The 14,910-nt window shown below is 37.3% G+C and overlaps 1 protein-coding gene and 1 pseudogene across 1 annotated transcript in view; both read left to right on the top strand.

Annotated features, from left to right (window-relative positions):
* The window catches only part of ZPLD1 (zona pellucida like domain containing 1), a 41,217-nt gene extending 36,299 nt beyond the window's left edge, over positions 1-4,918 (top strand). The window contains exons 9-10 of the mRNA XM_057697819.1: positions 4,312-4,341; positions 4,743-4,918. Of these exons, the coding sequence (XP_057553802.1) occupies positions 4,312-4,341; positions 4,743-4,918 (206 nt within the window). The remainder of the gene's footprint in view (positions 1-4,311; positions 4,342-4,742) is intronic.
* A 7,263-nt stretch (positions 4,919-12,181) lies between these two features.
* On the top strand, positions 12,182-12,597 carry LOC130830593 (elongin-B-like; annotated as a pseudogene).
* Positions 12,598-14,910: the final 2,313 nt, after the last annotated feature.

The following is a 14,910-nucleotide window of genomic DNA, read 5'->3' as shown; positions in this document are numbered from 1 at the left end:
AAAGAGGTAATTAAGCAAAAAGTCGTTTGGGCCTGAAAAATCCAGACGATTGTTTTAATTATTCACTCCTTTGTGTTTGTGTAGACATATTAGTATTAAAAAACATAATAAGCCCTTTAATAATGTAGATATTTATTAAATATAAAATTTCAAACTTAGTCCATACTCCCTGAGGGTTTGGTATGTTTTGAATTGTTTGAAAATAACTGGTTTGTGGTTTGTCAAAGGCCCCATTCTTATCTCTATCTAGCTGTCAGAAATAGCTCATAGAATTACACTGCATGGAAACTCAGCTCTGGTTGCCAATAATTAGGAATGCTTTTGGGTAGGCACAATAAAAAAACAACTCTTATTTATATGGAGCATATCTGGAGTCAGTTTGCTGTAAGAAAAGAACCTTGAAAGTGACATCTCTCTGTCCATGTTGAGTAGATGAATTTTCCTCCTTATTGACTTCCTTGTTTCCTTCTTACGTGGACCAAATCAAATTTAAATATTACAAATTTTAAATAATTTGCTAGTGTAATATAATTTTAAAACAGACCAAAATTATTAAGATCTCCAAATCCCAGTAAAGATTACCACATAGCAGTTTCTAATCTTACTGTAACTAACCAGCTATACAGGTTTATAGGTTTCATCCACGTCATGTCTAGTCATCCAAAATATCTGTGCTACGGGTTCAATCCCTAGTCGGGAAACTAAGATCCCACATGCTGCGCAGCATGGCCCAAAATTAAACAAACAACAAACAAAGTATCTGTGCTAAAACTTCAGAGAGCTAATGCCTTTGATAACAATACCTCTGATGTCATGACTGGACTTCTTCCTTTCCAATTTCAACTTGTTTCCACCTCAAAGATGACATTTATTTCCCAACGCACTGTCACCTTGGTCTCTCCACAGGTAAAGCCCCCAAAGGATCATGTTTAAACCTTCCTTCATTTCTCTCTCACTCTCTGTGGATGTATTTCTTGTAATTTTGATAAATAGCAGTAGCATGGTCCTTATTTTTGGATATGGTCCTCACTGCCAAGAGCACCATGGGTAGCAATGTTTCATTATAATACTGTAATATCCTTGCAAAAATTTTTATTTTACATTCCATATGAACACAACTCAGAAATCAAGCTATATCCATTCATAGGCAAATTCTATGTAAATTTAATGTCCAGCTTAATGACCTAATGACAAGGGCTACCTTCTTCCTTTAGTTTCACTTTATTTTTACCTTAATTCAGCTAGAATTTTTCTCTGTAGATCCTGTGGCTGATTTTCATAGACAAGTCCAATTTCAGGCTTCATTTGCTCTCTTTAAAGCTCTCTGATACTTGGAATTTTTGCTCTGTTTGTTCATTGAGCCACTCCTTCCCCTAAACATCTGGCTTGGGTCAAGTTTAATAAGCTGTTAAACCCCAGAACTTCTGTTTTGTTTTGTTTTAATGAAATCAACTCTGTTCTGGTTATTTTTACCTAACACTGTTTATCTTTTTGTTAGTTGATTTAGGAAAATATTCACATCCTCAAAATTCAAAATCCTCAAAATTCATGAAGTGTTTTTATTTTAAGCTCAGAAACACTACAACTATTTGGTAGGGAAATGCTTATCACGGAAATTTAAAGGTATAATCACTGGAAAACAGTAGTACCTAATTTTTTCTTTTTACATCAATTCCTATGGAGAAGCCCAAGCCAAACTCTTGTTCAACTAGTGTCATTGAGTTTCATGGGTAGTGAATAATTCATTCTAGTGTATTTATTTAGCCCCTACATGGGACAGCCACTCTGCTAGGAACTGGGAATAAAATAAACAGGCCACAGTCTTTGCCGTCAGGGATCTTAGAGTTCAAAGGTAGAGATAAACTGCTAATGAACATGACACAGTAGAGAGTAAAAAGTTCTGAGTTTCTTAACTTGAAATATGTGATTCATTTTACCACATAGGTAATTGAAGACTTTAAGAAAAATAGTTTGCTTGTGCTAAGAAAGGAAAAATATTCATTCTGCATATATCTTTGCACTGATGTTAACTTTTTCCATTTATTTCAGCTACTTATATGAGAGAAAAGCAGAGAATGACAATTTATCTGCTTCTTCTGTCTTTTAAACAGCTGTGGTATTGCTGCTATTACTTTCTTCCTATGGGTCCTCAGCTAGCTATATGTTTTTTGAAGAGCTCACCAAGTTTAGAATTCCAATCTGTTCAAATTCCAGAACGTTTCTTTTAGCATAGATGTTTATAAGACCAACTTGGTGTGAGAGAAAAACAGAAGTGCATGGTGACAAAAAGCTCCTGGAGAATGTCTACCTCCCCTTTCTACACAGTGCTTTGATTTTCTTTTAATTGCAATGATCCTAACATTACAGGATACCAGAAGCAGCAGATAACAGATAAATCTGTTCTCTCTAAACTTACTCAGTATCAAGTACAATTCCAAAGCAATATTTAAATATTATATATGCTGATTTCAGCCATCTACCAAAGGTAGGATGCTTTCAGTTTATCAGAGTCTTGGAACCTGCAGCTGATGTGGCTTTTGTGGCATTTTTGTTCCCACATGGAGATTTTGTCCACAGCCAAGTCCTTGTGGGTGACAGCTAGGATGTTGTTCTTACAGAAGTACTTCGGTAATATAAGAGGGGAGGGGATATTCTGATTTCTTTTATTTACCTGAAATTGCAGAAAATAGTTGGGGGCATACAGTCATAGAAATTTTGCTTACTTTGGGATATGTAGGAGGAAGCTGTCTATTCTTTAATATAAACCTTTTTCTTTTTAAAGAGCAAATAAATGCAATTCATAAATAAAGAATAACTTTTAAAAAGGAACTTTAGAGCATTATATAGTCTCTTCCACGTTCCAGTGAGGCAGGCTGTTTTGGGAAAGGGGCACACAAATCTTTTGGGTGAATTAATCACAGTGCATGCATCCCGTCTATTTCCAGGAGAAGCAACTGTCCTTGTAGGATGATGTTGGTTGCAGGTTAGGATTTTCTCAAGGATGTCTTATAAAGAAAATTTGTATTTTTTATTTTTTGCCCTATAGCAATACATTGCATCATTCTAAAGAATCCTGTGAATGAGTTCTCTGTTTTGAATATTATACTTCAGGATTAAACAGCTGAACCATCATTTCTGCCAAGACTCATATGTCTGAAAAGAAATGGCATCAGATGTTTTATAAATATCTCACCAGGGTCTCCCATCAATTGTTTCAAATACTAATCCTGGAGTTTTGTAGACTGAGATATTTACCTCTTCTTCTAAAAATATTTTCCGCACTTGCTAGTTTATATTATTTTAGAAAAAAGTACTCTGAGCTTTTATTTAAGCATATATTAACTTTATCATGGAGGCTGTGACAGATGGAAGTTTCATCATCTGTAAAATAAGAGTAGCAATAATATCTAAACCATATGGCAATTATGAGAATTAAATGTGATAACATATGAGACAGCACTTTGTAAACTGTATGGCATTACACACATTAATTGTAATAATATTTATACTCCAGAATCAAACAGCCAACTGCACCCATTTTATGGTTCAAATAACAAACACTCACAGACATATATATATACCCACATATTTAAACACAAATGTAAAATCCACTCGTATAAGTTCAAGGGTTCATTGATATATGATCACAAAATAGGAAACAAAAACTGGGAAACCAAGTGAATGTACTCACTGGATCTATTATGTTTGTCAAAGGAAAGTGAAAACTCAATGGCTTCAGGCTTTCACTTAACAGATGCAAATAAATAAAACTAAAACTCAAGCTCAGGAGTCATGTTTTCCTTTCATTTAGTTATTACGTGTGAATTTATCTTCTTGGAACTTGATTTTTTCGCAGATTATGATGGGCAAATTGGCATCACTTAAAATAGAGTGGCACTAAATAATGAATATTTCTATATAACAGAACAACAAATGGCAGGTTATAGGCCTCTAAAAAAATGTAATAGCTGTTCACAATTACTGCCCCCACTAACCTGATGGAGAGAAGATGAGGATGCAAAGTCAGCAGGAAAGAATACAGCACAGTATGTTTTGTGATTATATTTAAATGCACAGGGCAGTGGCAGGGTGTGGGCTTGAAGGAACAGATGGATGATGAAATCTCAGACACGTGGAGCAGGAACTGAGCTAACAGACAGTTTAGGGGGACTTTCATTATTGTCTTTCCCAGGGAGCTTGTGGGTGAAGGTGAGGGGACATATAGGTAAAAAGTAATTATAAAATTATAATAGACATTGGCAAATATTTGGAGACACAATATTGTTTTTCTTTTTCTTTTCTTTCCCCCAGATGAGACTCCAACCAACAATTCACAGCTTGGTAAGATATAATTAACATATATTGAAAATAAAGTAAACAAGTATTTTTTGGTGATTAGTTGCAAAACTGTAATCAACTAAATATAATGAGCTCTGGTTTAACGTTTGTTATACTTTAAATAACAGTTTACAGAGGATTTCTGAACTTATACGCAATCTGTTGGTCAGTTTTTATAGCATTTTATAGATGACTTTTTTTGGCTGCCCAGGGGATACCAGGACTCTAAACCATACAATCCTTTGGGTATTGAGTTAAATAGTAGTCAAATAAATTGTAGCATAATCGTCTCATGCTGTTATTTTGCAAGATACTGATGACAGATGCTTTGAAGGGATAAACTGGGATAAGGTGAGATAAATCTGATATTGGACCTTCCCACTGTGTGTGTTTATTACTTGCAGGTTCTCCAAATGAACCTCCTTTCCAGCTGAATGCCGTCACCAGTGCACTGATATCAGGAATGGCCATTCTGGGAGTCATGTGCTTTTCCCTCCTCCTGTGCTCACTGGCCCTTCTACACAGGAAGGCACCCACCAGCTTGGTGTTGAATGGCATTCGAAACCCAGTCTTTGACTGACTGTCACAGGCCCCTGCTCTCTGGAGAAGGCTTCACTGACTCTACAGTGTGTGACTGCAGTCAGTGTTCCATCTGAATTGAAAGCCAGCCAGCATTTGATATCTGTAGGTTTGGTAGATTTCAGTGTAGTGTGTTAGCATGACGGTAGTGAGAGAATTTTGATAACATTGCTCTTGTCACCTACGTTTGTGATCAGCCCTATTTGTATGGCACCTGTGGGTATGCTGGCAATAAGCAAACAGCCTTCAGGACTTAGATCTCACGGGATCTATCATTTTTCATTTCATTTCAATTTTCTTTTGATATTGGTTTTAGAGACAAAAGGTGGCCACAGAAAAAATTAAATTTGTTACATTTTACCCCCTAAACATTAAAACCCATTGCGATGGCACTTAGATTTGCATATGTGGTCCTGAAATGAAAGTTGCTTTTTGTTTTATGCCAGATAATTGCCGCTTGGGGATAGGTTTTAATTGGACCGGCCAATTTGGACACTTGAGATTTAATTTCTCACTCTATGACCTCCTATGTTTTTGGCTGATTTCCGTGTCTGATGGCATTCATTCAAATAAAAACCAACTCTTGGGTAATGAATCCTAACTTGGAGGGAGCATCCGTTTGTGTAGCAAACAGTAAAAGTAGTCATTAACCTTTAAAGGATACTAAGTGACACTAGATCGTTACTCATTTGATAGAAGAAGCTGTAATCAGGTTTCTCCTTCTGGCTCAAGTGAGAACATCAGCACGTGTTCACTCTGCTCCCAGGTAAACTGCTCAGCTGCTACCGCAGCTGTGCTTCCAGCAGTGTGACAACTGCAAAGATTATTCTTAATTCAGGAATCATTACGTGGGAAAACAAACAGTAATTGTGGGAAAGGACATGGTCCCCACACGCAAGCACAGTGTTCCTGTGTGGGTTTTTAACAACCTAGGTTTCTTTTTCTTCCTGGAACAAAGAGGAAACAGGTTAAATGTGTTTTTCAAAACTTTGTTGGAGTCATCATGAAAAAAAATTTCCCTTTTCTTACAAATTTCTTATGTAGACAAAACATATAGTCTGGAGGAGGCGTATTTTTTCAGGTGTCTTCTTGAAGGTGCCATGATTGTCATGGAAGACAATCCTCTAATGGTAAACTGCAAGAAGCATTTTATTTTTTATCAGTTTTGCAAAAAATTTTAAAAAGCAAAGTTTTAAGCCTATATTCTTACAAAAAAAATCAATTTTCCCTTTGTTCAGTCTATCCACACAATGGAACAAATAAAACAATTCAATGACAAACACCAGAACCCAGCATATACAGCTACTAGAAGTGCTGTTTTTAATTGTAGAAACTGCTGTAGAGACTAAATGCTATTTAACATTTGTGACCCATTAGTCACGACTTAATTTTACTATACTACATGGAAATCACTATGGAAGTTTTAGATTTGTTTCAAATGAAGTGCCTATGTTCTGAAGTTAATAATTAAATCTACCCATCAAATAAAAAAATACCTTTTCTCTAATTTGCTGGAATAGTTCAGAAGAAAGTATTTATACTATGCTAATTAGCTATATAATTGCCTCAACTTTCTCTTTCAAGGTATAGACACAGTCAGAGGGAAATGGGATTTGGAAAGTCTCCAGATAATTTCTTCAATATAACAAAGTCTAACACTTAAAAAGTCAATTTCCTCTTCCTCATGTTACTTCAAAATAACTTTGAAGTGATCATTCTGAACTTCATCTGTGTTAGCAATTCATTTACTCATTTAAAAGGGAAAATCTCACAGAAAAAAAAATGTGAACCATGCTACTTATATGACCCTCCATGTACACGGATAGTATTGAAATATTTTGATAAATCTATTTCAGATACCTTAAGTGAATTGCCATTGATCCGTGGATTAAATTGTGTGAATAGGACATTATATCATTGAAACTGATTTGTCAGTTTGATTTTTGTGCGTTGGGGATAGTTACTGTTTCAGCTGTTAACCTATTAAATTCTATACACCATTTTCTAAAACTGAATAATGGACATATCAGTTTGCAAACAACTTAAATCTCATATTATTTTTTGCCACCTTTGTATCATAAATGGGAAATCCAAAGCTATAATGAGATGAACCAGGTTTGCTTTCAATAGCTTTGTTCTTATAAACCTGCCATTATATGTAGTATTTAGTTATACTGAATATTCAAGTTACTATAGTGTGAAAACCTTACAAAATATGTGCAAATGTTCCTTCAGTTTTAATACCTCAAACTGTTTTTTGCACTTCAGGGGTAAGGTGTGATGACATGTAAAAGATGATCGTTTAATAAAATAATTGTGAATGAATATCTTTAAAACAATGACTTTTTTGTTTATTTTTTTGTTTTTAAGATGTCACCATCCTACTCTCAACATTCTGTTTCTACTTTCACAAACATTAAGAAAGATTAAACTTAAAATAAGCTGCCTAATGCAGGAGGGAAGGGCAGTGGCTCCAGGTGAGGTGAAGCCTGCCCTCCACACTCAGCTCTGGCAGCTCTGCGTTGGGAGCTTATTCATGAGGTCAGCGGAGGGTAAAGAAGTACTTTACCTTGAGTTTGAGCTCTGACTAAAGCTGAGATTATGATTTTTAAAACTTTGAGGGGAAAGTAAAAACTGAAAAGACAGGAGCTCAGCTTCTGCCCAGAGTTGCATAGTCTCTCATGACTGTCTGTCAGGGTCTGCCTGCCATCCTTGTTTTGGAATATGACATACAATCGAGGAGAAATCCTCTTCCTCACTCAGGGAGAAACCAATCGTACAGAAGTGAGTACTACTCTGGGTCCTCAAGCATTGGCAGTTAGCTTTAGGGGCATCACAGACATGATGGTCCATGAAAGGGCATTGTTAGCTGTGGGAAATGTAAGGCAGTGAACGTCTAGAAGTGAGAAAACAGCAGCAGAAGAAGTACATGGGAGACATTTGTTTGTGAACACACATGAGGCATAGTTTGAAGGATTCTTAGAGCACTTGGCAGGAGAGAACTGTAACAGGATGGGGAGCCTTCTGTCAAGGCAATGGGGGCTATTAGGCTAGCACACATTTGCTTTCATTTTATATTTATAAGGAAAATAGCAAGCTGACCATAGATCAATTGCTTCTGAAAATGAAGTTCCTCAATTATTTATAAGCAGGAGACATTTAATACAAAACAATCCAAATGTGTAATTCAGAAAAATATATGTTGGGTAGTAAACAAAACGAATACCAGGATTAGCTGGTGTATTAGGGTTCTCCAGAGAAAAAGAACTAATAGGATGAATGTATATAAAAAGATTTATTTTAAGGAATTGAGTTTCATTATTATGGAGGCTGACAAGTCCCAAGATCTGCAGTGGGCAAGCTGGAGACCCAGGAGAGCTGGTGATGTGTTTCCAGCCTGAAAGCCAGCAGGCTCAAGCCCCCAGGAGAGCTCTTGTTTCAGTTCTAGTCCAAAGGAAGGACTAAACCAGTGCCCCGGTTAGAAAGACAGTCAGGTGGGAGGAATTTCTCTTAGTCATGGGCGAGTTAGAGTTTTGGATTCTATTCTGATTTTCAACTGAATAAATGGGGCCCACTCACATTTGGGTGGGAAATCTGCTTTACTTATGTATTCCAATGTTAGGTCTCATCCAGAAACATCCTACAAACACACCCAGAATAATGCTTGACCAAATGTCTGGGCAACCCATGGCTGGCCCAGTCAAGTTGACACAAAATGAACTACCACAGGCTGGTAAACTTGCAAACAGACCATCAATATGTGTCACACTACTAAAATATAAAACATCCCAATGAATCCAGACACATAAATGAATGAATAAATAAAAACATTATAAAATTTGATAATCTCACCTGAAATTACCTTGAAATATTTAATTTGGAGGTAGGCACTTGTGAGCAGAGGGTCCTCTTTTATATTAGTGAAAAATAAGGATCAAGTAGAGAAAAGACAGGGCCATCAGTGGGTGGGCAGTGATGTGCTTGAAAAGTATGCTGAATTGTCCCCCCTTATCAGGAGAAACAGGGTGGGAGGAGGCCTGGCATCAAAGTACTGATTGCACCTACATCCTGCAGGGTTGGTATTGAGGGTGCTGGTAGCCAAGGATGGAGTGAGTGATGTCATCAGCACTGACAACAGGCCAGAAGCAGTGAAGAATGTAAAAGAGCAAAGCAAAGATAATAGGGGGCAAATGCAACAAGGAAAGTGCTGAACCCTGGGAAGAGAGGCAGCTTCTCAGAGGGCATGAGTTCACTGGTAGAAGACAAAAGCAAATCTCTGGTAGCTGTTACCCGTGTTCCTCATGATGGTGACTTGTCTCCTCCAGAGGCTCAAAGGAAGTGGAAACTGGATAAATATAAATTATACTTTCATGTTTGTGAGAATATCTTGCCTGATAGCTTATGAAAAGCATCAGTCTTTACAAATTTGAGTAATAGAGGAGAACTAAAATAGCCTTGATTAATACCACTTTTTGCTGAGATAGCAAGGAGAGAATCGGTTTTGGGTACTAGACATAATATTTGGAAATCTCTGTTTAATAAACTTCATTTAAAAAATGCTTTGTATTCTTGGTGAACTGAAATTGAGAACTCAGATTGTTATCTGCATAGTTCAAACCTCAAATTCCCTTCTGCCTCAAGTATCTGGATATTTTTTGTTTTACTTAAATTGCCAACATAATTACCTCAATTTTCCCTTTCATTTTCTATGTTGAAAAGAGAAGTGACATCATTACATGGAGGTTTAGTCAAAGGCAACTTGGCCCAAATGTTGAGGCTAGTTTTCATCAGGAGCACAGCTGAATTAGCAATGCCCAAAGCAGAATCCATTACTGAATAATCCTGCTGGTTTGGTTAATCAACTAATATTGGAAGATCCTGGGAGAGTTTGGGTTTAACAATTTCAGCCAACTCTGACTCAAAGTTTTAAGGTCCTAAAGCTATTTCTCCCTTTGTATGTAGTTTTATAACTTTAGAAATTATTTACCACTTGGGGATTGGATCTGATTTTATTTTAAAAGCTATTGTTTTGCTAACATATATTTTGTTGTTCATAAAATGAGATGGCAGAGAATGAGGCAGAGTGCCCACTGAGAGAGAATTGAACCCAGTTATTTCTCTTAAATTCTATAAAAATAAATCACACGTAGTTTTTGCATCATCCTCACTCTCAAAACACAATATAGAAGAAAGGTGATTCACTATCTCTCAAAAAGATTTATCAAAACTTTAATGCTTTCTTTCCAGTTTGTCAATGAATCCATAATGAGAATTTCTCTTATTTCACACTCCACCATCTCTGGTCTGCAGCCCTTGCCCTATGGTCCAAAATAATGGAGAAAGCTCCAAAGATAGAGGCAAAGGACACACATACACCACCAATTGTTTAAGGAAATTTCCTGGAAGCTGCCACAGGAGACTTTCATTATTTCACTAGCCAGAACTTAGTGACATTGTCACACTACCAGCACGGGTGTCTTGAAAATATCCTGTAGGTGTCCATGTGCCCAGCTATCACCAGATGATCTGACTTAAAACTGTTTCTCAAATCGTGTCATCATTTACTCACAGTTTTAAGACATTAGATACATCGATTTATGTAGAAGGATGTTTATCACTATTATTTTAAATAAAAAATATTAGATGGCACTTAAATGTTTCCAAATACAGAATTCTTAGATGTATTATGGTACTTTGCTGTGATATAATGATATGTAAACACTAAAATCAGTTATAAAAAAAACTTTACCCAAATGGAAAATGCTTATGCTATAACATGAGAAAAAAAAAGCAGAATGCAGACTGTATGAGCTTACACAGAAAGAAGACAGAAAGGAAACTGATAGAAAGATTAACTATGGTCAGTTAGGGAAAATAATCGGTTTTGATATTAGCCTTCTTATACTACTACTCTCTAGCATATTTTCTTTTTTCTTTTTCTTTTTCTTCTTCTTCTACTTCTTCTTCTTTTTTTTTTTTTTTTTTTTTGACAAAGTATCCAGATAATTAAACCAGAAAGTAATTTTAGTGGTCTGGTAATTGAATGTTGAGGAAAGTGTTTTGTCTATATTATTGAGATAATTGAGTCAATTCTCGATTTTATTTCATCTACTGAAAAAAAAGTCTTTGTACTTAATCTAATGAGCATAGAGGAAGAAAACAAAAATCCAAACCTTTCTAAGAGATGGTAGAAATGCAATTGCTTTATTTATTCCAAAGGAGTTCTAACATTTTATTCAACATGCAAATGGTCTGCAACACACTTAAGATTATACAATGGCAGACATTAAGCAGATCTGGGGAACTCAGCATTCTATTGACAGCAGTGAATGAGCTATCTGACATTGCTTTTCACTTGTGCATTTGTTTTTCCCATATCACTAGCATTCATTATGGTCACACAGCCAGGCTCACACTGAAACGTAGTTTATGCTCTGGAAATGCTGAAAAGCATCATCATCTTCATTACGTCAACAATGAAAATCATGTTTGTCCATGCTTTCTGGAGTTGATGGCTGGAATATTTGAAAACAACATCCAGACATTTTCCCTCTTACCCTGAGGAAAAAAATACATATCAACGTTATTTTTTTTATTTTACTAATAATCTGTTTTCCCCTTGTCCTTTAGAGCTGAGAAAATCTGCATGTAATGAATGCTATTTGTACACAAAGGCAATTTCCAGAATAAGTATAATGCCACTGCCTGTTGATTCTTGAGAGAAATGGTACATGAAACAGATACAGAAATTCTCCAGATTATCCCCTTTAGTTGAACACTACTCATATTTTGAAGTAAACAACCATTTTCTGTGCATTTTCGCCTCACTCCATCACCACAACAGAACAGTGACAATTGCTTTGTAGACTCTTCATATTCCCTCCATGCCCCACTCAGTAACCCTTGGAAAGGGTTGCCAAGACTCCACTGTAAAGCTATAAGGTCCGAATTCCTGCAGTCTTGAGGAAAAAGACTAGCAGCTTTGCAGCTTTCCTGCGCTAATTCATGAACTCTTTGAGTTAAATTCTTCCTCTAAAAAGGATCTTTCCTCAAAATGGCAACCAGTGAAAGTAACTTTATACATAACAAGAGGGTTTGAAAAGAATGCCTTGAAAACTGTGTGGTTTTTCCTAAGTTGTTAAATTTAGGGTTGAGCGGGATCGCATTTTGCCTCAGTTTAAAACCAACACTTTCCTTTCTTTAAATGAGGTTAAGAGAACCAGGGAGCCCTGGCGGCGCGGGGCATGCTGGGGCCAGCGGGCTGCGGGGAACGGGGCGGAGCGCCGCAGCTCCAGAGCGTGGAGGCCGAGAGGCAGCGGCTGTTATGGACGAGTCTCTCCTCATCTGGCGCCACAAGACCACCATCTTCACGGACGCCAAAGAGTCGAGTATCATGTTCGAGCTGAAGCGCATCGTCGAGGACATCCTCAAGTGCCTCTGGACGAGCAGCGGCTGCACAAGGACGACCAGCTTCTGGACGGCGGCAAGACGTTGGGCGAGTGTGGCTTCACCAGCCAGACAGCAGGGCCTCAGGCCCCAGTCACTGTGCGACTAGCCTTCCTGGCAGATGAAGCATTCGAGGCCCTGCGCATCGAGCCCTTCTCCAGCCCACCCCAGCTGCTGGATGTGATGAAGCTGCAGGACTCAGGAAGCAGCGCTAATGAACACGCTGTGAGGTGAGAGACCCTCCCCCCACGGCCCCCTCACTCCACCCCAGCCAAAGATATTTGAGTGTCCAAAAAAAAAAAAGAGATTATTCTCTTAATCCCATTTGAAGAAAGAAAAATGTGTATCTTTTGCTCTTCAGTTTAAATGACTTCCCCCAATATCTGAACTCTGTGCAGACTCTAAATGGAAGGCAGGAAGCAAAGAATAATGTGCTGTTTTAAATGTAGATGGAAGATAAGATGTTGAGGCTAAATTGTAAAACCACACCAAGATATATTCATTCCCCTCTCACATTTAAATAATGCTCACATTAAATAATTGTTCCAAAGAAACTGTCAAATGAAACAGTCAGTTATAGCTTTCCCTAGCTGAGCTCTGACAACTATAAAAGTCTAAGGCTCACAGGGAAGCTATGAAAATAATTTTTTAAAAAAACTCATTTGCAAAACATGAGCAAAACCTTATTTCTGTCCTATATTGGCAGAAAAATGAACAAGTTCTACAATATTGATTAGTTGAAACTTTCTAAATTATATTGATTAGACAGGGCTAGCCCAAGGAATCTAAACCATGTAGGACAAAATTGAGTTTTGAGGACCTATGCATAAATTGCAAAGGTGAAGAACTTTTATCTTAGATATCATCTTTATCTGTGCTTTCTATGCACAGAGAAAATGTGGAACTGACTATGAAATGCAGAAGCTCTGCAAATCAGTAGAGCTTCCTAGGGGCCTTACTTGAAGTCAAGGGATTGAGCACCTTGCTTGTAAAATAGGTTGTTCATTCCTGAGAGCGGATATCATATTATGGCTGGCATTGGTTTGGAGTAAAGACAAATTGAAAACTTACAGTAACTGTAGAACCCTAGTCCTGGATGTATGAGGCCCTGGCCCTCACCATCAGTCTTACACAGTAACTTGTTAGAAGTGCAGTTTCTCAGGACCTACTGGATCTACTCAATCAGAAACTCTGGGAGTAGAGCCCCATATTTTCCATTTAGCAAGCCCTCCAGTTGATTCTACTGCTTGCTAAAGTTTGAGAACCACTGCTCTGGAATCAGATTGAAAGCAATCCCAAAAAGCTGAAAAGTGATCACCATAGATATGTGGAATTACCTGTATATCCCCAAACAGAAAGAAGGAGCCATTCTGCCTAGTGTCTAGAGCTGGAAACGCACTTCTATTATAAAATCTTCTATTATATATAGATAGCATTTTGACCCAAATGGTTACACTTATCCATAGTTTATGATCACCAGGGCTAATTCAGCTGACCTGAATTCAGGTGTGTACTTTCTCCCTCATTTCTCTTTATTATCCATGCTTAGTATTTTATATGCTTAGTGAAAGGAAATGAATGGTCTAGACTGAGAAAAGATGGTTCTTCAAAGACATCCACATCCCTGAATTCCTCTGTACCATATTCCGTAAGGACAGAGAATGCTCCAGGACATGGAAAATTTCTGTGGTCTAGATTGTGTAGATTTGGTCTTTAGAAATATTCTATATAGAAGAAAACCCTGTGCTTTGGAATCAGACAGACCTGATTTGAATCAGTTGTCATTTATTAGCTGTATGACCTTGAGAAAGTCATTTAGCTTCTTTGAACTTCAGCTTCCTTAGGTACGAAGTGAAGATTCTTATACCAACTTTTTGGGTTAATTTGAGGACTAGGGATAATCTATGTAAAGGCCTGGCACTTGGTAGATATTAGAGCTTCCACTTATCCTGATTTCCTTACTATTGCACCTATTCTTGGCTGTTATTGTGATTTCTGACTTAATTTTGTTCTGCATAGTGTGGTGGGAGGTTAAGAGCATAGGCTGTGGGTCAACATACCTGGATTTGAATCCCAGCTCTGAAACATATTTTGTGTTTTCCTCATGTGTTCCATGTGAAAAATACTACTACTTACCTTTGCAAGTTGTTCTAAGGGATAAATGAGTGTAAGGTGCTTCTCAAATGACTGACAGAGAGTATGCCATTAATGTTAGCTATTATTAACTTCATTCCCCAGCTCTGTTGTGACTTCACTTTTCTTCCTTATTCTATTTGTGCCCTAAAATAGTACTTTAGTGGAAAAAAAAATCATCTAGTCACCCATTCATTCAGCAAATATTTTTGAACATCTACTGCGTGAAAGGACTTGCGCACAGATAGGTCTCTGCCCTCAGTTTTTGAAGACAAATTTGCATTTACCACTTCTGCTCCAAGTTAGTTTCCTAATCTCTCTAAAATGGGGATAATAACAATTCTTTCTGTATCCATGTTAGAGTGTTGTAAATAAAATGAGATAGTAAATGAGATTCCAAAAACTGAAATGAGA

The sequence above is a fragment of the Hippopotamus amphibius genome, chromosome 10, assembly GCF_030028045.1.
Source record: "Hippopotamus amphibius kiboko isolate mHipAmp2 chromosome 10, mHipAmp2.hap2, whole genome shotgun sequence".
Classification (NCBI taxonomy): Eukaryota; Metazoa; Chordata; class Mammalia; order Artiodactyla; family Hippopotamidae; genus Hippopotamus; species Hippopotamus amphibius.
The sequence above is the reverse complement of the archived record's forward strand: the minus strand, read 5'-3'. Positions and strand labels throughout refer to the sequence as shown.